This window comes from Gloeophyllum trabeum (genome assembly GCF_000344685.1).
Source record: "Gloeophyllum trabeum ATCC 11539 unplaced genomic scaffold GLOTRscaffold_00003, whole genome shotgun sequence".
In the NCBI taxonomy this organism is placed as follows: domain Eukaryota; kingdom Fungi; phylum Basidiomycota; class Agaricomycetes; order Gloeophyllales; family Gloeophyllaceae; genus Gloeophyllum; species Gloeophyllum trabeum.
The window spans coordinates 2,364,170-2,386,649 of record NW_006920412.1 but is presented as its reverse complement, the minus strand read 5'-3'; the positions used below and the strand labels follow the sequence as shown (position 1 = coordinate 2,386,649).

Here is a 22,480-nt window from a genome sequence, read left to right as displayed (position 1 = left end):
AAAGGCTATGCCGATGAGAGTGCCATACGCACTGTTTAAGAGATGCAAGCGGTTCGAGTATTTCAATATGCTCTACAGGTTGACAGGAGCTCTGGATCCGTAGCAGATGCGCAGATACCAATTGAGATAGCTGTCGGTGCGCACCCGCAACGAGACATTCGAGAGTTGAGGGCAGGTAGATTGAAGTGCATTCAGGAAGGCCAGCACGAACGCAGCGGTAATTCAAAGCTGTTAAGGAGAGGTCATCAAAGGCTTCAGGATGTTGCCGGGAGCAACTTGAAGCGCCACCTTCAACCTCTTCCCGTCACGACCGTTTTCTTTCACCAGCCAGAGCGCGGCGCGCCTGTATCACGACCACGACCAGTTCTGTTCCATTTGTTTGATGTCTGCCCCGCCAAAATCTGTCCCGCTCGTGGCGCCAGGCCACACGCGTCCCGTTACACACCTTTCGTTTTCACCCATTCTTGATGACGGCACGTACTTGTTGATTTCAAGCTGCAAAGATGGAAACCCGATGCTGAGGGAGTGGACTGGTGACTGGATTGGCACGTTCCTGGGACATAAGGGCGCTGTGTGGAGTACAAAGCTCTCGCTGGATGGTTCGAGGGCGGCGTCAGCAAGTGCCGATTTCACTGCGTCAGTTGTGCTGTTTTGTCTACTTCTCCGCGATGCCCGTGTCTGACGTATCAAGTGTGGCAGCAAATTCTGGGATACTTTTACTGGCGAAGCGCTCCACTCATTTCCCCATAATCATATCGTCCGGACAGTCGCGATATCGCCGGGTTCAACACATCTACTGACTGGCGGTCAAGAAAAGAAAGTTCGCATATTCGACCTTGGCCGACCAGACGCGGAACCAGATTTGTTGATTAACTCGGGAGGTTCAACGTGTCATGATGGAACGGTTAAAAGTGTTGTCTGGGTTCGCGAACATACAGGTGTGACTGCTGGTGAGGACGGGAAGATCAAGTGAGTCATAACTTGCTTCGTCGTTCTTCACAGACTGAACCCGCGTCTCGAAGATGGTGGGACCTTCGCTCACGACAACTAACTACGGTATCGGAGTTCGGGCAACCCATCACGTCCATGGAGTACTCCCCGAACACGAATCGGCTTGTCGTGACGTCGGGGAAAATGGTCCAATTCATACCGGCCATCCCTGACGGGACTGGTCCGCACATTATTCACTTGCCCTATGCTCCCTCGTCCGCGTCTATCCATCCGCTCCTTAAGGATCGATTCGTGACAGGGAGTACAACTGATGAGTGGGTCCGTGTTTACGGTATTGAGGGTGAAGAACGGGAGGTCCTCAAGGGCCATCATGGTCCTGTCCACTGCGTCGAGTTCAGTCCCGATGGTGAAATGTTCGCTAGCGGAAGCGGTGAGTGCATCATTATCGTGCTTCTCGTCGGAGAGTAGCCTGATCGCGTCGGGTTTCTTTTCTCACAATTATTATAACAGAGGACGGTAAGTTTAATTAAACTCTCGCTTCGCAACATCATTCTGAATCTCTCGGACCTCTAGGAACAATTCGTATGTGGCAAACGACACCGGGCAAGACGTACGGCCTCTGGCTAGGGCAGACTAATGGCACCTAATTGTATTAATCGGTTATATTGTGCGCGCTATCTGGCAGTCGCTAGACGGCATTCGTTGATCGAGTATGCATACCTGGAATAATATTGTACGGCTTCTCGCAATACAGCGTTCTCTCCCCTGGCCTTTCCGTCCTCGAGACATGGGGCGTAAACAGGTGTACGGCATCTTCCGACGTTGGTCCGGCTCCGTTTCGGGTCTTGTCATTCAACGCATTCACATGAGCCCGCACCCGAGTCTCGACGTTGTCTTGGGCCTTCTCCAAAATCCACGCTAATGCTGCGTTAAATACCAAGCATCCGAGGGACATAATGCGAACTCTCGAATTCCCCTTCTTCCATTCAGACTGACATGACTGGCAGCGACGTACACCATCATGCTCACCAGGGGGACCACCGATCATCCTTCCACCTCCCTCCCATCATACCTACGCCTTCTTTGGTGGAGTCTGTAGCTGGTGGCGCCCACTATTCTGGTGCAAAGTCGGAGCACCATGACGGGCATTTTGTTCGCAGGAGGAGTAGCAGCAGACGGCGGTCGAGCGTTGTAATGGAACTGAGTGATAAGCGCAAACAAGTCCTGGAAGATCTCAAGGAGGTGTGTAGAGACATTCTCAGGATGTAGTTAATGCTCAGTTGTCTGGCAGTTGTTTTGCTGTAGACCTACCAAAGCGATATTCGACCGGAGCTGGAGAGAGGATGCTGTTTTCGAAGTGAGGGCGGTTGTCGGTGGTTATTGGAAAATGTGTATTAATCGTTTCCACTAGGATCCTCTGTGCCACTGTCGAGGGAGACAGGAATGTGCAGCGCAGGTTAGCACACGATATTCAAATGAGCCAGTCACGTCTGACATGTCTTCTGCAGTGGTACGGACTGGTAAGTAAGCCGCTGCTCTTGGAGGTCTATCTGACTTCCCTCGCCGTTATTGAAGAGTAAACTGGCGCTCAAGTCCGAGAATCTGTCTACTCGTGTTATCTCTTCGACGGTGTCTCCCAACCGGGTAGTCTTCTCTCAGAAACAAGAATACACCTTCCGGATACTGGGCAAGAAGGTTCGTCTCGTCTATTACATCTCGAATGCGCCACTCATGAGCTACGCTCGTAGGTCGTGAAGTCTATGGTTGTAGTGGACCTAGACGAGGACGAGAGGATTGTACGCTTGTCAGATCAGTGGGACGGCGAAGAGCCGTCCGCTTCCTGGCTCGCACGTTCCTTCCGACGCCTCAATGCAAAAATGGCGAAGTGGACAGTAAAGATCCCTAAAGTGCAGCGCTAAGGCATGAGGACTACGGGATTCGCTGCTTTCTTTATGCGATGTATATTATGCTGGTGCGCTTATCTTATATGCAGACTTCCGAGGCAATGTAAGTCCGCAGTTACTGAAGGGAGGACAGTTGCATTCGAATATGTCCAACAGGCTGCATCATTACGGGTGTATACGAGAACCAGTTAACGAAATAGCGCAACAGAAAGAGGACACATCTTTCCTTGTCGTAATCCCGGACGTCCACCACTAACCCATCCTAGCCACGGACATCCTTGGTAGAGTCTTCCCCTTTGTTAAGGGTGTAAGATAGTAAGCCTGGGTCTAGTCTGAACGCGCAGGAAGAGGTACATACTGGCCAATCGGGACCAGTTGGTCTATCCTGACGTACTGCTTCAGAGGCTTCCAGCGCGATAGTTCAATCCGGGCGCGGTCACCCGACTTTTTGGAGTTCAGCCATAGTTCTCATGGGCCTGTCATACCTGCAAAGTGTCCAGTAAGCAGAAAGTTCAGAGCTTCCCCTTGGCTATTGTTGGGTCACCTGGTCCTTACTCACCGGAATACGGAACGATGCTTCACGCTATCACGTAGGAATGCACGTACGGATATATAAGGGGCAACAAAGAGGCGGGTGCGTACCATACCAAGGCATTACAGCACTCGATACAAATATGTCCACTCTAAAACCGCCGGAACCACCGTACCCGATAGGCGTCGTCGCGGCGCTCGCCCACGCCAAAGATCCCTCCATCGCCCCCAAACCAACGCTGCTTACCAGAGAGTTCTCCCTAGATGACAGAGTAGGTATCGTTTCCGGCGGTAACCGAGGACTAGGTCTCGAGGCGGCTATGGCCTTGCTGGAGGCAGGTGCGAGGGCTGTCTATTGTTTCGACTTACCGCAAGAGCCGGGAGACGAATGGAAAGCGGTAAAGGATTATATCGCGAAGATGGACCTCGGTAACGGGAAGCAGGGCGGACGGCTTGAGTACGTGAGCGCCGATGTGACCGACCAGAAGGGGATGTGGGAGAAAGCCGAGAAGATTGGGGACAAGGAGGGCCGCGTAGACGTGTGTGTCGCGGCGGCAGGTATCTTGAAGAATCATACAGATTGCTTGGAGTACCCGGCGGAGCAGTTCAAACAGGTTCGTCGCCGTAGCGTAGTTCGCGTCGCTGGGTCACTGTTTGACTGCGACTACGCTTTCCATGCTGCGTACGTTCTGATGCTGCCGATCGAGTTAGGTCCTAGATATCAATACGCACGGCGTATTGTTCACGGCGCAAGCTGCTGGCAGGCAGATGTCCAGATTCGGGTTACCGGGCAGCATAGTAATGATCGCTTCCATGAGCGGGAGCATCACTAACCGGGTAAGACTCGGAAGAGCCGCCAGCGGAACCAGAACACTCACACCTCGGTAGGACCATGCATGGGTGTCGTACAATACCAGCAAGTCCGCTGTCCTGCAGATGGCACGCAGTATGGCTTGCGAGCTCGGCGTGAAGGGGATCAGAGTTAACACAATATCACCGGGACACATCTATACGTCGTACGTCACCTCTCACCTTTCCCCGCCGAGCGCTTTACCAGTGTAAGCTGTGTCGCGCCCTACGGGCTGCAATTTGCCCGGGGCGTAGCTCGGGACGGCGGTTCCGATGGTGCTGCGCACCACATTTGGCTCCGTGCTATTATCGATCGCTATCCATTTCTGACAGAACAGACACTGAATAATGGTACCAGGATGACTGCGGCGTATCTCGACACGCAACCGGAGCTCCTAGCCAAGTGGTCCAGCATGAACCCATTGGGAAGGATTGGGCGCCCCGACGAGATGAGAGGCGTTGTTACCTGGCTGGCGAGCGATGCCAGTACGTTCTGCACGGGCAGCGAGTGAGTGCCTTTTATCCTGATCCCTGCTATCATAAAGGTCTTATGGCAAACTCGCCGCAGTATTCTTGTTAGTGGAGGTCATCATGCGTGGTGATCGGAGGGCTGTGATTGGTTGACTGCCAGCGAATGATCGTGTACAGAGAGAATTCCGTATTTAGTCTATGTGTGCCAGAGTTAACATTGCATCTCACCGTTGCTGAACATGCGTAGCTTCATCTGGTTTCCAGCAAGTGAGGGCTGGCTGGCCTAAGACGCGCGGATATGCTGAATCTCCAATACCGCCTGCCCTTAATGGCAAATAGTGCCCCGGGCGCTACGGTCGGCCACCGAGCATGTGCCTACAACGTACGAACCGGGCCGCAGCTGGTCCAATGATTCGGACCTCTGGCAAGAGATCGGGAGACTCCTTATGTCGAGTCCAATGCAAGACATCTTCCATGGGAGACACAGGATGCGAAAGCCAAGCCCAAGGGCGGACGAAGGTATGTTTCCTCGGAGAATTCATGGTGACGTTTCCGTGGTGGGATAAAATAGCATGCAACAACTTTACGAGACTATCAGATAAGGCCGTCGAATGCACCGAACATGGAAGCGCGAGGCCTGTTAAGTTTGCGCGTTGACGTCCACGGAGGGACATGATCAGGCTGTCGTGATGTCCTATGCAGCTGAGAATAGACAGCGAGCCTAGATTTACAGGCATCAGCGGGGTTCCAGCGCAGCCAGAGCAGGGCATGAAATCGAGAATAAAGCGCAGAAAATACAGGACATGCGTCGGCGCCGTGGGACGCGATGAGGAAGGATGCGGCGGAACAGGGAACAACGACGGGCGCGGGTGCGGAGGCGTCGGTCAGGCCACGTGGGCAAGCGGTAGCGTGAGGATCTCGAGATCGCGATCGGCGCAGCAGTCGGACTGCGATTAGAAACGCTTGCTGCGGAGAGCCTTCAAACCGCACACTGCTGGGCTGCGCATGCGCCTATTCATCTCTCTCTCCTCTACCCTCTCTCCGCTGACGTTGCGCGTCTTGTCTGCGCCGTTACGCCTTTAAAATGTCTGAAGAAACGTCGACGCGGCCCTCTAGGAAGGGCAAGGAGCGTGAACTGCGAGAAGGCTGTCCGACTGATCTCGCACAGCGCATTTTTGCTTTGCAGAGGACGAAAGCAGCGTGAGTACACTCTCAGTATAGAGACCTTTCGGGTGCTCCAGGACGATGCTTGAGGGAGTGCACCATGACGATGTTCACGAAACGTCGGTAGGGTGTACCGCCTCCGTATCTTGCTGTACGGCGGCGCAGCACCCGGAAGGAACTCGACGTACTGTTGAGTCATGCTAATAAACTGTCGTAAAACAGTGCGACCAAGCCAAGAGAACGAGCTGAACGTCCCTCGCCACCTACTGTCATCCACGAATCCACTGCCTCCCAGTCTACGGGCCGAATGGCTGTGGAAAAGCGCTCCGCTGAGAGACCTTCATGTACCACTCTACGCGGCCATCCCGCGCAATCCTCGCCTCCTCGAAAGTCATTTCAATCTTCCCCCCCTCGAGTCGTCGTGTCTAATCCCTCCCTCGACCGGGAGGACCTCGATTTTTCTCGCCGACTGAAGATAAGTCACTCGCCACGCCCATCTCCCCATCATCAGGATCCCTCGCACACGGGGCCATCCAAGAAACTCTTCAATCCCCATATCGACCCTATCCCTATGCGCCGCACTGCCGAGCCTGAATCGATCTCCGACTCTCAATCCAATAGCAGCTCGCACAACGTTCAAGTATCCCGATCATCTCCCCACTCTCGCGAGCCTCACGTACATCGCCAACTGTTTGATCACCGTAAGGACGACCCTGTGCGGTTCTCCGTGCTCGTGCGGCCTTCTGTCGGTCCAGATGGACGTGCGCCTCCCACTCCTAAATCGTCCGGCGATTACGTATCGGCATCTTCTACCTCTTCATATGCCCACTCGTTAGCGTCTTCGAGCTTCACACTGTCATCTAGCACTACAGACGGATCGTCGACCGGCTCGGCGCTCTTCGATCAAGGCAAGCCTTCACAAGAATCAAGTGGCAGCAACAACACTGCATTTTCTCAGCAACTCAAGAAACTATATCGTGCCATTGCAGCCCTGGAAGACCGTATCCTTCATGAGGACGATGGCCTCAACGCGGATGACGGGCTTGCGCGAGATGCGCCGGCTAGGGGTAGCGGTGTCGTGCTGAAGGCTAGGAATGGCAAGGAGCCTAAGGAGAAGGATGAGGAGGCCGAGCAGGAGAAGTGGAGGAAGGTGGTTCAGGATCACAAGCTGTGAGTCACTATCTTCCCGTCGTCCCGATATGATCTCACTAGCGCGGTAGGTTGGCCGAAATGATGCATAATCTTCTCGAGATTTCCCTCGCGCCCAGTGTGCCGTCTTCACTGCGGAATATCCCGGAGAAGTACAAGATCATCATCCGGCTCTGGACCCATGGCTTCCACAAGCTCCTCGAGAGTCTGCGCCGCTCGTCGTGGCATTCCCTCGTCGCATTCGAACACCTGCAAGACTTCATTTATTATGCCTACACGTTCTACACCGGCTTACTGGAGGAGAGGACGTTGGACGCTCATCGCTTAAGCTGGCTAGAAGCACTCGGTGACCTTGCACGTTATCGCATGGTCGTCACGGATATGGCGATGAAGGTGCCCTATGCGAAGGGTCTTCCCCAACCTCTCACCGTGAATGCCGTATCTCAAGCCTCTCTCGAGGCACCTGTTCCTCCGCCTGCCTCCAAATCGAAAGCATCCATCAGTGACAAGCCTGCCGCTCGCATCGACGACTCCGAGAGCCCCAGTATCGGACTGGCGGCCGCTCGAGCGATGGACGTCGAGCCGGAGAAGGAGCGGTGGCGAGGTATTGCGCGGGAGTGGTACGCCACCGCGCTCGCTGAGAAGCCGGTCGAGGGGAAGCTCCATCATCACATGGGGCTTCTATGCCGCGAAGTCGAGGGCGAAGAGCTCAGAGCGGTGTACCATTTTGTGAAGGGGTAAGTGGGTCCTTGACTGCCGAGAAACTCGTGCTAAGTACGGCTTTCATTGCAGGATGACTACATTACATCCATTCCAAACGTCCCGCGAGTCCATCCTCCCGCTCTGGTCAGTCGACGCTCAGGCTCGACGTGCGTTGCCCGATGCGCGTGTGCCCGACCTGTTCGTTCTTTTACAAGGCATGCTATTCACGAATATCCAGCTCGACGATTTCGGCAAGTCGCTCGATCGTTTCCTTGAGCGGCTGGAGTTGGATGGCGCCGAAGAAAGGGAGTGGATCATGATGGCGGTTGTCAACATTGGTGGTATCCTCGAATATGGCCGTCCCGGCGGTGTCCTGCGGAAGACCGGCGTCTTGGGTCTCGGGATCGGTGCCAGTGCCGCGGCGACTTCTTCGGCAGCAGCGAAAGTGAAGCTCGCCAAGAAGGAAGATGACGGCGATAGCAAGAAGATGGACGTCGACGAAGACGGAGAAGACGCAGACGGTGATAAGGAGATGAAGTCCTCGACCGTGGGGGCTTCACCGGCTCTGTCGGAGGCAGCATCAACTGAATCACCGGAATTACCGCTCGCCTTCAGGCTCTCGCTGCAACTGACATTCTCGATGCTCTCGCACGCACTCAGGAAGCCCACGCGCAAGACATCTGTCTTACAGAAGCCTGCCCTGAACCCGTACATCACAATCATTTTGACTTTCTTGGCTACTCTCCTGAGGCATGAAACTATCCGAAATCTTCTGGAGCGGGCTCTGCCATGGGAAGATCTGGCGACGTTCTACTCCCGGTCTGTGCCAACCAACATGACGCACGAGGAGAGTTCGCGCTGGGCTATGCTGACTAGCAGCTGTCGCCCCTTGCCGGAGGACTGGTGCATCCGCGGCATGGAGTGGGTTGGACGGAAAGTCTTCGAACGTGGATTTTGGTTGAAGATTCCTGAGAGTGACGCGAAGCACGTCGAGCTCGAAGTACTCGAGAGACGCGACGCACAAGATGCCGACATCGACGGGATTATTGAAGAGGAGGACGATGACGACAATGGGAACAAGAAGCCTGGCTCCGAGTCGTCGCAGCGATGGGTAAGGGCTGTCAGAGCAGGCCTTGCTATTGCACAATCTGTTGACGGGTTCGGCCGTGCTGAGTCTTCGCGGGAGTGGATCATAGGAGGCTCGTTATCCGTCAAGGTTCAGCACTGGAAGGAGGAAGAGAGGCTGCAGCGCGAAGAGCAGGAGCGGCGGCGACAGGGTACTCGGTGGGGCGACGACGATTTGATGGACGTCGACGACGACCAAATCTCTGGCGACGACGAAGAAAGTGACGAGGAAGACGAGGAAGATTCTGACGAAGTCAAGGCCCTCAAGGCTCGTCGGAGGTATCTCCGAAGTCTCCTGTCTTCTGCCCAGCGCACTCCGCCCCGGCGTTCTGCCCCTGCTCGCGCGCCTCGGAAGCCGAAGGCTGCTGTGGATGCCCGCCCCTCGCTCAAGCTGGTCCCTGGCTACTCGGTTCTTGTTGTTGACACCAACATTCTTCTGTCTTCCCTCTCCGTCTTCCAGTCTCTTGTGGAAAGCATGCAATGGACAATTGTGGTGCCCTTACCGGTCATCATGGAGCTCGATGGCTTATCCGGTGCCTCCGACGCCCCGGAATTGAGTGGTGCTGCCTCTAGTGCTCTATCTTACATCATTTCCCACTTGCGCTCGCACTCGACATCCCTGAAGATTCTGACATCAAAGGGTAACTATATGACGACTTTGAGCGTTCGCTCGGAGCAGGTCGACTTTGACCGTCAAGGCTCATGGGAGAGGAACATGGATGACCTCATCCTTCGTGCCGCGATCTGGCAAGACGAACATTGGGTTGATCGCTCTGCCTTCCTCAAGGCGGCGGATGTACCGGAGGAAGTCAAGCACGACGCCGTCAAGGTGGTCTTGCTCAGTCTCGACCGTAATCGTGAGTTTTAATTATTTGCTTGTTCCGTCTTCTGGTACTCATCATTGATGTTCTATGCAGTACGATTGAAAGCCCGAGCCAAGCAGTTACACGCTGCGCATGAGCGGGATCTTGCGGCTATCTTCGCGACGGCTACCACGTAACGCTGGATGCGAGCGTGTTGGGATGTATTGAATCTGCTCTCGTCCTCGATCCTACCTCGTTACTTCAAGCCGCGTGCCTACGAAACGATCTTCTTCGCTCGCACGACAACTCCGCGTCCTCCGCATCGATGGCATTCTGCCGTCAGCGGTTGCGGATGCAAATGAAGGTCGGCACTCGGAATCTCGCGTCCGAATCCATCCATGCACGGTCAGCGCTGCGTCCTGTCCAGGGCCACGAGCTTCCTCAAGTATGTATTGATGTGCAGTGTTCTTTCGCTCATTTTCCTCGCCGTATGTCGTTCCTTCACTTCCCCGGCTGATACCTCTTCATTGTCGGATACCTCATTCTCTTGGTTTGTATTCCTTCATATATTTATTCACTCAGCAATGTAACTTGAAGTACTATTACACGGACTGTCTCGAGATACAGACGATCTATAATCACTCTATAGGGTACATGCAGTTGCAAGAAAGCTGTGGAACATGATCATCATCGGCGACAGGTGAGAAATCAAACTCCGACGCGTTGGACTTGCCCCCGAAGGCTTAGTTAGTGGCGCTTGTCAACTTGACTGCCATGGCACAAATCCATAGTCCATTGCCACATGAGGGCGGCGACGGGATGCCTGTCCTCGCGGCCCAACCCAGGCGTCCAGTAACAGCGAGTATCAGGGGGTAAGCCCGGAGGAATACTGTATGGCCGCGCGCCGCGGAGTGCAAACGTAGGTCTGGCGATTCATTTTTGCAGGACGCCGAAGCTCGTAAGCCACTGCCAAATACGGTAACTAAGTTTGGTTAAAGGATATCCACCGTCGCGTCAACTGCAGCAAGGATTGCGTGCTTATGGGCGTACCTGCTTTTGATGACTACTCCCATCGTAATCCCGAAAATGAATGCACTCATATGGTTGATCGCAGACTTGACTTCCTTGCTAACCTTCGCTAGGTTCGCGTCTCCTTTCGCCTCCCGTAGGTTGGAAGTCTCGCTCCGCCACATCCACTATACCGCTACCAGTCCTTCGCTGGCATATATACTCCAGCCGGTCCCTTAAGGCCTCATTGGTGGTCTCCATCGCGCAATACCTTACCGTTCCTGGCCTGTCAAAAGGTTTCTATAAATCCCGCCGAGTCCAGCTCGAGCTTTCGCCGGTTCTAACGTCTCTGGCTGTTCAGCAATGACGCCCCCTCTGCAAAAGCTCGAGAAGATTGGAAAGAAGGTCATCCACTATCCGGAAGACAAGGTCTCCGTAGTCTCTGTGAAGGATTGGTTCCGCTCACTTTCGCAAGACCCGAAGCAAGATGTACGCCCCCCCTGCGATTATATTGCTCGGAGCTCTAACCCATATGCACCGCTTTATACAGTTAATAAATTATCTTACCAGCCTTTTTCCTATACTTGGATGGATTACGCGATATAGTACGCCAGTCTGCATCTCCTGAGATATCTTGTAGTAACGGTTTCGCGTTCCAGATCTCGGATGGTTGACTGGCGATGTAATTGCTGGTCTTACGGTGGGGATGGTTTTAGTCCCTCAAAGCATGTCATACGCCCAGGTAAGAGTTTCCGGGAATATCCTACGATGTGGAGATGTCCGACAATCCTAACTCGATCTCTTAGATCGCAACATTACCAGCAGAATATGGTCTCTATTCATCATTTGTTGGTGTTCTAATATATTGTGTGAGTAGCATGCACAACCGGAAGGCATTCAATCTCACTGATCCCTTGTAGTTCTTCGCCACCTCAAAAGATGTATCCATCGGCCCAGTCGCTGTGATGTCCCTCACGGTATCGCAGATCATCGCTCATGTGGATAAGGCGCACCCGGGTCAATGGGAAGGCCCGCAAATTGCGACCACTGTTGCTTTCATTTGCGGATTCATCGTCCTCGCAATTGGACTGCTGCGTCTTGGTTGGATCGTGGAATTTATCCCAGCCCCCGCCGTCAGTGGTTTCATGACTGGTTCTGCCATCAACATCGTAGCCGGCCAAGTACCAGGGTTAATGGGAATATCCGGATTTAAGTAAGAAAACTCGCTTGGTGTCCTGCTTCCGTTGCTTATATTTGATATATTGTAGCACGAGGGGCGCCACATATCAAGTCATCATTAACACCCTGAAAGGCCTGCCGAGAACCAAGATGGATGCAGCTTTCGGACTTACTGGACTTACCTGCCTTTATTTGGTCCGCGGAGTCTGTGACTACCTAGGCAAGCGGTTCCCTCATAGAGGTAAATATGATCGCTATATTTTTAGTTCGTGCACACTAAGATCTTCATACAGCGCGGCTGTTCTTCTTTATCTCGGTATTCAGGAATGCCTTCGTCCTCGTAGTCCTCACTATCGCTTCCTGGTTGTACTGTCGCCACAGGCTTGTCAAGGGGAAATATCCCATCAAAATCTTGCAAAACGTTCCTCGAGGGTTCCAGCATCTCGGACAACCGCATATAGATCCTGAACTTGTCGGCGCTCTTGGGGCGGAACTACCTGTTGCCACAATTATTCTGCTGCTCGAACATATCGCTATCTCAAAGTGTAAGTCGAAGAAGTTTTTCGGAAGTGGATATAGCTGATGATGTCTACAGCATTTGGACGTGTTAACAACTACAAGATTAACCCTAACCAGGAATTGATCGCGATAGGCGTCACCAACACCATTGGTACCCTTTTCGGTGCCTACCCAGCGACCGGATCTTTTTCTCGTTCCGCTCTGAAGTCGAAGTCAGGCGTGAGGACGCCTGCCGCAGGTCTTATCACTGCTGTTGTTGTCATCGTCGCCTTATACGGGCTGACTCCGGCTTTCTTCTGGATTCCCACTGCTGGTCTGTCCGCGGTAGTCATTCACGCTGTCGCCGACCTTGTCGCATCTCCTGCACAAGTTTACTCGTATTGGCGTGTCTCCCCCGTGGAATTCGTTATCTGGCTGGCCGCTGTCCTTGTCACCGTCTTCTCCACCATTGAAAACGGGATCTACACCTCCATCGCGGCCTCCTTTGCCTTGCTGTTAGTGCGTATCGCCCGTCCTAGAGGCCATTTCCTCGGCAAGGTTACTCTGCGCTCGGAGGCTAGCGAAAAGAGCCGCGACTCTCGGGACGTCTATGTTCCGCTTCAGCCGCCAAGTGGGGTCATGAATCCTCATCTCAAGGTGGACCCACCTGCGCCAGGTGTGATCGTCTATCGATTCGAGGAGAGTTATCTGTACCCCAACTCATCCCTCATCAATTCGGCCATTGTGGACTATGTGAAAGAGCACACGAGGCGTGGAAAGAACATGGGTGCGGTCAAACTTAGCGACCGACCGTGGAATGATCCTGGCCCTGGCCGTGGCAAGACCGCCGAGCCTGAGGACGACTCAAGTAAACCTTTATTGCACGCCATCGTACTTGACTTCTCCGGAGTGTGAGTTTCGTCTCGCTCAACTACTGTAAGTATTGTATCTGACTAGTTCCCCCCCCCCTCAGGTCACATATAGATACAACGGGCGTGCAGGCTCTCATTGACACTCGAAATGAAGTTGAAAGATGGGCGGATCGTCAAGTCGAGTTCCACTTCGCCACTATCCTTTCGCCCTGGATACGGCGAGCGTTGGTCGCTGGCGGGTTCGGTACCGGCGCGCCCGCATCGAGTCTGCCGCGCGAAATCGCGCCTGTCGTACCGTATCACGGTGGATACGGAGAGACGCCGACCACGGTTCGGGATCCGGAAGCTGCTCCAGTCACACCGCCGATAGAGTCGAGACAACGTAGCTCGATAGACAGCTCGAGATCAGACGCGACTCTTGCTCCGATCGTGCCAGAAGACACACCCTTCTTCCATTTCGACCTCGCTGAAGCTGTTCGCGCTGCAGAGATCGGCTTGCTTCAGACGTCTTCACGAGAAACTGTTGATGAACCTAAAAAGTCTAATGTTTAAGAGACCGACTTTAGAGGACTACCGTGTATTATTTATTTGCTTTCAGTCATGCGTTACGATCGTTGGGATTATACCAGTGTATGAGGATGCGAAAAGCCAAGGTATCCTTTAGATTTACGTATTCTAGGGCGCCATTGATTCCCTAATTGTATGGAACCGATTACGAAACGAATGCCTGCTCGTGTTTGCGAGATTACATTGCGTCCCTTCGGGAGGTCTCCGTGAGGAACACAGTGGAAGCTGCTGAGAGAAGAGCAGCGCCACCAGCAAGATATAGTACGCCGTTGGCGGACGTCGCTAGCAGATGCGTTGCTATTATGGGAGCGATAATGGAGGATAGGCGGCCCCAGGTGCTAGCGATGCCGCAAGCAGAACCCCGGAAGTATGAGGGGAACGCCTCCGGAGTCCAACCGTATAGGACGGCATTGAACCTGGGAGGTGCTTTAGTAACCCCATCTTTGCTAGTATAATATAGGAAGACTAACATGGACTGGAAGAAATACTCCATCATGTTGAATCCGACATTCGCAGCAGGAGAGTCCTGTGAGATACAAGGGCAATGGAGCTCGACCCAGCAGCATCGATCAGAGAAATGCACGACTTACTATGACGACGAAGAGGAATAACGAGATTCCCATGAGCGTTGCAGACACTGTCATGACCCATTTGCGCCCGACGTGCGGGATCTGGATTGCTGCTGCCCCAACCATGACGCCCACGATACCAGGCGCATAGATGACGATGCTGAGGGACACAGTGAACATACCATACGGGAAGAATAGCCTCGGCGACCCTGTACTTACTAGTTGCGATAGGTGGTTGACACAGATTGGCCAGACACCGCTCCTTTCCGTCGTAGGATGGTCGGGAGGAAATTCCCAGCTGCAGTAGTTCGTCAGCTGAACGGACACAGATAAAGAATAAGACTACCGATAGCGAAGGCGGCATAGTCGAAGATATATGTTAACCAAGTGAAGATCGTCAACCTTGCCATCTGCCAGCTAGAGAGGAATCCCCTCAGGTGTCTCAGATTGGTGACATGCAGACGGCCGGATGGTCCAGCGTCTCTTTTGCCGTGTACTCCTGGAGCATGCTTAGCCATGCGGTCGCGACGAGGATATCCTGGCTTACCATCTATGGCCCGTAGATCATCAAGGCTTAACGTCGAGGACGTTCCGTTGATAGTGGCGATCCGATGAACAACGGCGACGGCCTCTCCGTCCCGTCCCTTCGAAAGAAGGAATTTCGGGCTTTCCTATGGGCAATCGTGTCATAAACACGCGACATGTCCCGTGTGGGAGCACACGTAGTATCATCTGCATACCTGGAAATTGAATACAATGAACCGCAGGAAGAAGCACAGCAACGTGATCCCTCCTAAAGTATAGCTGCATGTGCGGCAATAATAGTCTATGTAAGGTGGAGTTGAGAAGCCTGAGAATATTGACACTCACACACTGTATCTCCATCCCATATTACTGGACTTCGTACAACACGCAGCGCCGCTTGCAACCTGCGAGCAAGACGGAAGAGCGGAGCTACAGCTATAGGTAGGGATAAGGCCCCAGGCAATGAGGGAAAATATGACCATCCCCAGCGGCTGGAACACGGATAAGGCTGCCAGAAGATAGCGCCGATTCTGGCGAGAATCAGTACTCGAGAAGTGCGCATTGAGGGCCTGAAGAGCCCACCTGGGGGATGAACTCCAAGACAATGGATGCATCTATAGGGATATTTCCGCCAATGCCGAAGCCCGTGAAAGCACCAAGAACACATAGGGCATTCCAGCTCGGTGCTGTTCCGAGAACAAGCCCGAAGATACTTGCAATGAATACAGTGAAGTTGAACGCCCACTTGCGGCCCACCTGAAGAAAGATACTCCGTGAGCATGTGGTCCCATTCAACCAAAGCTATACTGACGATGTCCACGAGTAATCCCCAGGTGAACGCTCCTACAGTCAGCCCGGTGTTGAAAGCGGTGAAGATGTTGCCAAACTGCGTGTCTGTGAATCGATAATCAATAGTTGATAACTCTCTGATTCAACTAACGATTAACCAGAGATACCAAACTCTTGCTGCGCAGAGCTTGCGATAAGGCCAAATGCCTGCGCCCACATTAAATCGAGGGCGTAGCCGTAGCCACATAACTGTTCGGAAGGCTCGTAAACGAGCCAATGTATCACAGATACTGTCTGCTCACAAGGAAGATGTACCACTGAGTACCAGATGTATTAGTTGCAGGATGTCATGTACCAGCCCATACTAGAGGCCTACCCCGTATTTCCCCATTCCTATGTCATCCAAGGCTCGGTTGAGCAGAACTATCTTTCTTTCCAATACACTCGAGTCATCTTCAACGGAGCCACCGTCCTCGGATACTGTGTATCTCGTGAGCGCATGGTCATGGTAATGTATTCAGCGGGGTTGGCGCGAACGCACATTGGGTCACAGTACACTGAGCCTCAGCCCGTTTCTCTTCGGAGTCCGGCGTTTTGTCCATAGATCGCTTCATTTTACTCTACGTGAGTACCAAACCAAGCTAACAAAGGAGACTACAATTGAGTACTTTAGGTCGGATGTGGTGCGTCCGTAGACTCACCTCGAACTCCGTAAACAGAAATTTCGAGGTGCAGCAGGCTTATATGGGCCCCAGAGATAAGCCAAGCCTGACTGAGCGTCAAAATGCCCCTCCGACATTAGCGCGTCCCTGCCCATTCTATCCACGCCGCCCTGGATGTCAGCGGGAGCTGCAGTCATGATCGTCACACCGGAAGAGCGTAAAGCGCAACAGCTCTACCGAAAGCGCGTAGGCGTCACGTGCCTTGCCACTAATTACTGCCGCTGTATCCTTTCTCGGCCGCGACGATCATTCCACGGCGTCCCAGAGGAACGCCTCAAAACATTCCAAGTGTTGTGCTTGCCCGTACAGGCGCATCGTGGATCGACTAAGGAGAGTCTGCTGGGCAACATTCGGCTAGCTAATATATGTCGCCTGCCATGATCCTCTCACATCTACGGCTGGTACTACCTCGACGGACCTTCTGCAGCTCGGCAGTCCGGTTCTCTGGCCACAATAAAGTTGTTTGCTGTCGCTACTACATGCTGCAAGAAACTAATCCTATCTCATAGTGGTCTAAAATTAAAGAGAAGAAAGGCGCTAATGACTTGAAGAAGTCTGCTGTCTATAGCAAGATCAGCCGCGTATGTTCATTACTTCCGCCCTGTTACCCTCCTGGCTAATGTTTATCAGGATAGGATATTGTCGTGGCAGTGAGAAGTATGCATTGAAAGCCACTTCTCTGTCAGTAGACTGATCTCGTGATAGGTGGTGGGTCCACCGATCCCGAGAAGAACGCTAGTCTTGCCGCCGTACTCAAGGCAGCCAAGGCCAATGGCGTCCCTAAAGACAACGTAGAGAAGGCACTGGCTAGAGTGCGTAGGCCTGTCTCGTTGAGATGGATTCTTTACCTACCGGCTCTAGGCTTCCGGCAGCAAGGACAAAGGGAGCAGTCAACTAATGTACGAGGCAATGGCGCACGGCTCCGTTGGAATCCTAATGTGAGTAAGTCCATTGCTGACATGCAAAGTTATCCATCGTATGAAGAGAGTGTCTAACAGACAATGCGAACCGGACACTGCACGCGTTACGTGAGATACTAAACGATCACAAGTATGCTCGCCAATCCTTTCCTCCGTTCCTCGCACATACTAAACCCCGAATCAGTGGCCGTTTTGCACCAGTGAGCTTCATGTTCGCGAAAAAGGGCCGCGTCCGAGTGGCGTTAGATAAGGGAAAAGACCACGAAGAGCGCGTGGAACAGCTTATCGAGACTGCGCTGGAAGCCGGTGCGGAGGACTTCGAGACCGTAGATTCATCAGACAGCACAGTCGAAGTCGAGGTTAGTGCCTGACTTGATCGCAGGATAGCCATCAACTCACGAGCCCCCATCGCAGTTCACTTGTCCGCCGAACGTGCTATCGAAGGTAGCGTCCGCTGCCACGGCACCGGGCAAATATCGAGAGCTCCTGGAAAGCGAATTAGTTTATGTTCCTACGGAACCTGGCGAGGAAGCTGACGAGTCACTGACCAATTCGATATCGGAGCTCGTGGAGGCGCTGGAGGATAACGAAGATACAATACGTGTCTGGACTACCTTAGACTGACCATGGTCGCGGTTTCGTCGATGGCTATTGTATTACAGCCTCTGCTGTTCTCTAGCTGCTACATGGATGAGTCGTAAAATACATCACAGTACATCATCTATATTCTACATGTCGTTGGCGATCGTATAAATATTCGGGACGGTTTCGTCGCACAAAATCAATCCGTATCTCCCAAGGTAGGCTCATGGTTAACGCCGCTTTCAGCTGCACGAACCGCTGCTGCCAGGTCGAAGTGGAAGAAGGGGGTTGCAGAGGGCACGAGAGGCCCGGCGTCTTTGCCGTGAGCATATCCTAGACTTTCGTCTGTGATATCGGAACTGACAGTGCGCGGCGTCTCAGTCCCGACCTCTGGGTCGACTTTCCTGTCTCTGTGAGTCTTGTACTCAGATGACAGGTAGCCGTCATGGTCGGGTACCACGGGTGCGATTTCTTGAGGCAGCTTCGCAGACGGAGTACCAGTGCCAAAACCAGCGGCGATCAAAGCTCGACGGATCCAGGGCGACAGAATGCATGCGAAGTGGAACTAAAGTAGGGTGTTAGCGAATACTTGTTCGGCGGACTCTATGACTCACCTCTACTGGTCCGTCTGCCCATCTCTCGACCTCTACTCGAGTATCAAGTAAGGATTGGACACCCGTAGTGTCGATGTGAGAGCTGACAGAACAACGTATGGTTAGAGGGGCCCGCCTCGAAACTGATATGAATCACATACACCGCGGAGAAGTCAAGGACTACTGCTCGCACCACAGGCTTCTTGTCGTCCTGCGAATCATCTGCACCTCCATTGGCTGGTCCAGGATCGTTCCACGGCCGATCACTAGCCTTGATACTGGACATGTCCTTCCCCCGCCGCGTGCGCTGCTTGACAAAGTCGACAATGGCGTCATTCACCAGTGAAGAGTTGGGATACAGATAGCTCTCCTCGAACCGGTAAAGCACAACGCCGGGCGCAGGTGGGTGGACCTTCATATGCGGGTTCATCACCCCGCTATCAGGCTTGAGTGGGACATAAACCTCTCTTGACTTATCGTCAGCGTGGACCGTTATCTTGCCGAGGAAGTGCCCACGAGGGCGCGCCACGCGCACGAGCAAGAGGACGAGCGAAGCCGCAATGGAGGCGTATATCCCGTTCTCGATGGTCGAGAATACGGTGGTTAACACCGCTGCCAACCAGATAACGAACTCCAAGGGTGATACCCGCCAGAAGGAGTACACCTGCTTGGGTGACGCTACCAGATCTGCGACTGCGTGAATGATGACGGCCGAGAGGGCGGCAGTGGGAATCCAGTAGAAGGCAGGTGTTAGGCCATACAACGCCACTATGACCACGATGGCACTGAAAAGACCTGCAGCGGGAGACCGGGAACCCGACTTTGACTGGAGGGCAGAGCGAGAGAACGATCCTGTCGCAGGATATGCTCCGAAGACCGTACCAATGGTGTTAGTTACACCGATAGCGATCAATTCCTGATTGGGGTTGATCTTGTACCCATTCACTCTGCCAAAAGCTATGTGAAGTCTCATAAATACTTGTACATCCTGGCAAGAAATGCACAAGCTCACATTTTGATATGGCGATGTGCTCGAGAAGAAGGATGATTGTCGCCACAGGTAATTCAGGCGCAAGGACGCTGATCAATTTCTTGTCTATGATCGGCTGCCCAATGTGCTTGAATCCTCGGGGGACAGTGCCCAAAATCTTGATTGGGTAAGTCCCATGCGCACTTCTTCTGTGCCGTGTGTAGAGCCAGGATGCTATTGTCAATATAATGATGACCAGACCGTTTCGCATGACCGAGATGAAAAAAAATAGGCGGGCTTATTTGGAAACTGGTCAGTTTTGACCAAATATACGCCTGAAAGTCATAACTCACCCCTTCTTGGATATCGATGTGACAGACGCTCCAGGACAAAGCGAATAATATACAACGAGACCAAAGCAGTCAACCCGAAGGCAGCGTCAAGTTTGGTCCTCGGGAGGCCCTTGAGGGTATCTATTATTACTTTGTATGTTGCCGCTCGAGTACTACAAAAATAGTGGCTGTTATCACGCGAATGGGAGGGAAGGGGCACGACCACTCACTCAAAGCCTGTGATTCCCATCAGGCCAGGAACTTGGCCGGAGACGATGTTTATGGCCGAGCCAGTCATAAAGCCACTGACCGCAGGTGCTGGTATAAATTCCACTAACCAGCCCAGGCGCAGTAGACCAAGACCAAGCACAATAAATCCGCATATGAATGCAACGGTAGTAGCAATCTGGGGTCCACTCCATTCGTCGGGGTGATGTTCGTTTACAAACCTGATTATTTGCGAGACGGTAAGCGACATAACGGCGACAGGTCCGATAGACACGTCTTTCGAAGTTGCGAAAAACTAAGCAGAACCACGAGTCAGACTTATAATCGTCTCCATCAATGTGGAACTCACGCAATATATCAGCACGCCGACGAAGGAAGAATAGAGGCCGTATTCAGGTGGAAGCGTTGCGATCTAATTGTTATTAGCCTGAGCCCATCGGAGTATGTCGTCTAACTACCTGCGCGTAGGACATGCTTTGAGGGACAAGGACCAGGCCGACTGTCAGACCGGCGACGACATCACCGCTCGCCCATCCGAGGTCTGCAGACAATGGTTAGGGCCGTTGGGCCCTTAAAAGTCAGCGACTCACTATAGCGAGATGCCCATCCAATGATGGGGAAAAGGCTGCTCAGATATTGCAGGAGCTAGCGAAAGCAATGAGGACTTGCCAAAAACAGCGAGGAACGACCTACGGTGTGTAGTGGATCGGTGAAGGTTTTGTCCGCCCATTCCTGGACGGATATGACTGGCACCCTCTCCTCTGGGTAGCCTATAATCCGCTTTCCTAGTTTAATAGTTGCGGCAGCCATGAAGAGGGAGAAGCACGAGCCTTACCCTCTGTTAGTGGGGGGCTTTTGTAAGTCCCGGTCCAGCTGCAGTTATCGCAGGGAATCGGTAAGATAGTACTCCTACACGTCTTCTCAGAATATGGAGAAGGATCACGGATCCTTCAGACAGAGAAGCGGTGAATAGACGCGTTGCCTGGAGAGAAGGCAAATAGGGTCGTGAGGAATTCATTTTGTGGCTGCCTGACATGGCGTGGAAAGACACCGTAAGACAGATTTGACAGATATCATTGCGGACTACTGAGGCCTTGGTTAATTGTCAGGTTCGTGAATTTGACCGGCACTAGGTTCTGCGTCTGATGCTGACGTTGTGCTGGTCTCGGCCACAGCAGTCAGGTTGGTGCGCGGGTCCGCCGCTCGAACCACAGCAACTTGTCGCGTCGACCACGTGCCAGAAGGCTTCTTGGGTACGGAACGTTTTCCTTCGCGCCCCGAGATTGGGCAACGCACATCGCTCTCCCTTCATCGTTGACGAGTCCGAGTCCGCGAACCCGCAACTGCCAGTGTCTATCCACCGCAATTACTGTATGAAACAGGGCCAACCGGCATATGCATGCACAGCTTGATCATGCAGTCTGCGACGTCCTGCCTGCCCGAAGCAAGTGGTACGCATGTGTTGGGCTTATCATCTTTGATTGAGCTGCCAGGACACTGATTGACTACTCTCGAGCTCATTCTCGATCTACCCAACCAGATGATGCAGAATATGCAGCGCGTCTGTAGGTACTCCTCGGCCCTCGGGTGTCGTGAGAGATGATTACTGTCAGTTACTGCGTGCCATGGGCTTCCTGACCTTCACGGTGCTGATATTTCAACAAATCAGGATTAGCGTTCAGTGCCCAGCATTTCTCCTTCATAGAAACATGCGGGCATCCCGCTCGCGTACTTCGGCGGTGCATTCTCCTGCTCCATAGCGGTATGTGTGCGGTGCCTGCTGATAAAGCACCTCTCTCTATCGTAAAGGTTTACAGACAGGTGAGCGATGCTCCATCCAATTCAACTTCCAGTCGTTCGCGGATGGATATGCATGGTTCCCGATTCAGGCTCTTCCGTCATGCTCGGATTTAGCTAAACTTCAAGTTCATGCGACCTCAGAACGATGTCCCATATTCCTGCTCCCAACCTCCAGCGGAGTGCATCGATGTAAATGAACTGACATGCGTATTGCACTGCACTCACAAACGTCCCGATGGTTTCTCACCGCGGTCCTTAGACGTGTCTAATCCAGCTGGCGTAAGAGTCTCCCTCACAGAGAAACCTGCTTCGTTAGTTCCACCGGTAAAGCAGGGTTGTTTCTATTGTAACAATCTGAAGTACTCGGCTTTCATATGGAGAATGTATGTCGCAGGCAGTCAATCGGTGGACCACATAGCCTCGGCTAAGTTCAGGCTCTTCTTTGAAATACGAGTAGGAGGTGGGCATAAAGCGTGGAAAAACGGAGGCTAGTAATGATGGTACTACGAATACTTCTCACCCCGAGGCCACCAGGCGGCTGTCAATGTCACGCAATCGCGACCACCAGGAAGGATACCCATCTCTACCACACCTGCCTTCTGCGCTAGATCCAGATAGTCCTTGAGCGTGCTTATACCTGCTCCTTCATACACGAAACCCTTGGTTCTCAACATGTA

The 22,480-nt window shown here is 53.0% G+C and overlaps 8 protein-coding genes across 8 annotated transcripts; 6 read left to right on the top strand and 2 right to left on the bottom strand.

Annotated features, from left to right (window-relative positions):
• Positions 1–250: 250 nt before the first annotated feature.
• Positions 251–1,756, top strand: GLOTRDRAFT_99013 (WD40 repeat-like protein). The gene is made up of 5 exons (XM_007865441.1): positions 251–636; positions 700–969; positions 1,023–1,381; positions 1,462–1,467; positions 1,525–1,756. Exons 1-5 carry the CDS (start codon positions 383–385, stop codon positions 1,596–1,598), a joined length of 963 nt encoding a protein of 320 aa, XP_007863632.1. The 5' UTR covers positions 251–382; the 3' UTR covers positions 1,599–1,756.
• A 191-nt stretch (positions 1,757–1,947) lies between these two features.
• Positions 1,948–2,870, top strand: GLOTRDRAFT_37104 (uncharacterized protein; the record flags this gene model as incomplete). The annotated part of the gene is made up of 5 exons (XM_007864761.1): positions 1,948–2,193; positions 2,243–2,299; positions 2,363–2,407; positions 2,527–2,646; positions 2,709–2,870. 5 exons carry the CDS (start codon positions 1,948–1,950, stop codon positions 2,868–2,870), a joined length of 630 nt encoding a protein of 209 aa, XP_007862952.1.
• Positions 2,871–3,525: 655 nt separating this feature from the next.
• GLOTRDRAFT_114882 (NAD P-binding protein) lies at positions 3,526–4,837 on the top strand (the record flags this gene model as incomplete). Its single annotated transcript, XM_007865440.1, has 5 exons — positions 3,526–4,000; positions 4,098–4,223; positions 4,275–4,402; positions 4,594–4,743; positions 4,804–4,837. The coding sequence occupies exons 1-5, from the start codon at positions 3,530–3,532 to the stop codon at positions 4,835–4,837; spliced, it is 909 nt and encodes a 302-aa protein (XP_007863631.1). The 5' UTR covers positions 3,526–3,529.
• Positions 4,838–5,704: 867 nt separating this feature from the next.
• Positions 5,705–10,301, top strand: GLOTRDRAFT_72892 (uncharacterized protein). The gene is made up of 5 exons (XM_007865439.1): positions 5,705–5,906; positions 6,093–7,040; positions 7,091–7,756; positions 7,812–9,703; positions 9,764–10,301. The coding sequence occupies exons 1-5, from the start codon at positions 5,791–5,793 to the stop codon at positions 9,844–9,846; spliced, it is 3,705 nt and encodes a 1,234-aa protein (XP_007863630.1). The 5' UTR covers positions 5,705–5,790; the 3' UTR covers positions 9,847–10,301.
• A 508-nt stretch (positions 10,302–10,809) lies between these two features.
• On the top strand, positions 10,810–13,936 carry GLOTRDRAFT_114880 (sulfate permease). Its single transcript, XM_007865438.1, has 10 exons — positions 10,810–10,953; positions 11,019–11,146; positions 11,208–11,262; positions 11,317–11,399; positions 11,464–11,526; positions 11,578–11,870; positions 11,926–12,077; positions 12,130–12,381; positions 12,432–13,245; positions 13,308–13,936. The coding sequence occupies exons 2-10, from the start codon at positions 11,021–11,023 to the stop codon at positions 13,756–13,758; spliced, it is 2,289 nt and encodes a 762-aa protein (XP_007863629.1). The 5' UTR covers positions 10,810–10,953; positions 11,019–11,020; the 3' UTR covers positions 13,759–13,936.
• Positions 13,937–13,951: 15 nt separating this feature from the next.
• On the bottom strand, positions 13,952–16,270 carry GLOTRDRAFT_126951 (MFS general substrate transporter; the record flags this gene model as incomplete). Its single annotated transcript, XM_007865437.1, has 14 exons — positions 13,952–14,189; positions 14,244–14,299; positions 14,364–14,502; positions 14,562–14,640; positions 14,689–14,841; positions 14,890–15,013; positions 15,083–15,146; positions 15,213–15,397; positions 15,450–15,623; positions 15,679–15,761; positions 15,815–15,905; positions 15,959–15,973; positions 16,033–16,136; positions 16,198–16,270. The coding sequence occupies 14 exons, from the start codon at positions 16,268–16,270 to the stop codon at positions 13,952–13,954; spliced, it is 1,578 nt and encodes a 525-aa protein (XP_007863628.1).
• A 485-nt stretch (positions 16,271–16,755) lies between these two features.
• Positions 16,756–17,922, top strand: GLOTRDRAFT_35985 (YebC-like protein; the record flags this gene model as incomplete). The annotated part of the gene is made up of 7 exons (XM_007864686.1): positions 16,756–16,836; positions 16,888–16,959; positions 17,068–17,190; positions 17,240–17,316; positions 17,363–17,428; positions 17,483–17,657; positions 17,713–17,922. 7 exons carry the CDS (start codon positions 16,756–16,758, stop codon positions 17,920–17,922), a joined length of 804 nt encoding a protein of 267 aa, XP_007862877.1.
• Positions 17,923–18,079: 157 nt separating this feature from the next.
• GLOTRDRAFT_37160 (sulfate permease) lies at positions 18,080–20,813 on the bottom strand (the record flags this gene model as incomplete). Its single annotated transcript, XM_007864767.1, has 11 exons — positions 18,080–18,239; positions 18,306–18,445; positions 18,495–18,576; positions 18,635–19,430; positions 19,486–19,740; positions 19,797–19,948; positions 20,006–20,298; positions 20,353–20,415; positions 20,462–20,544; positions 20,594–20,648; positions 20,697–20,813. 11 exons carry the CDS (start codon positions 20,811–20,813, stop codon positions 18,080–18,082), a joined length of 2,196 nt encoding a protein of 731 aa, XP_007862958.1.
• Between the last annotated feature and the right edge of the window lie 1,667 nt (positions 20,814–22,480).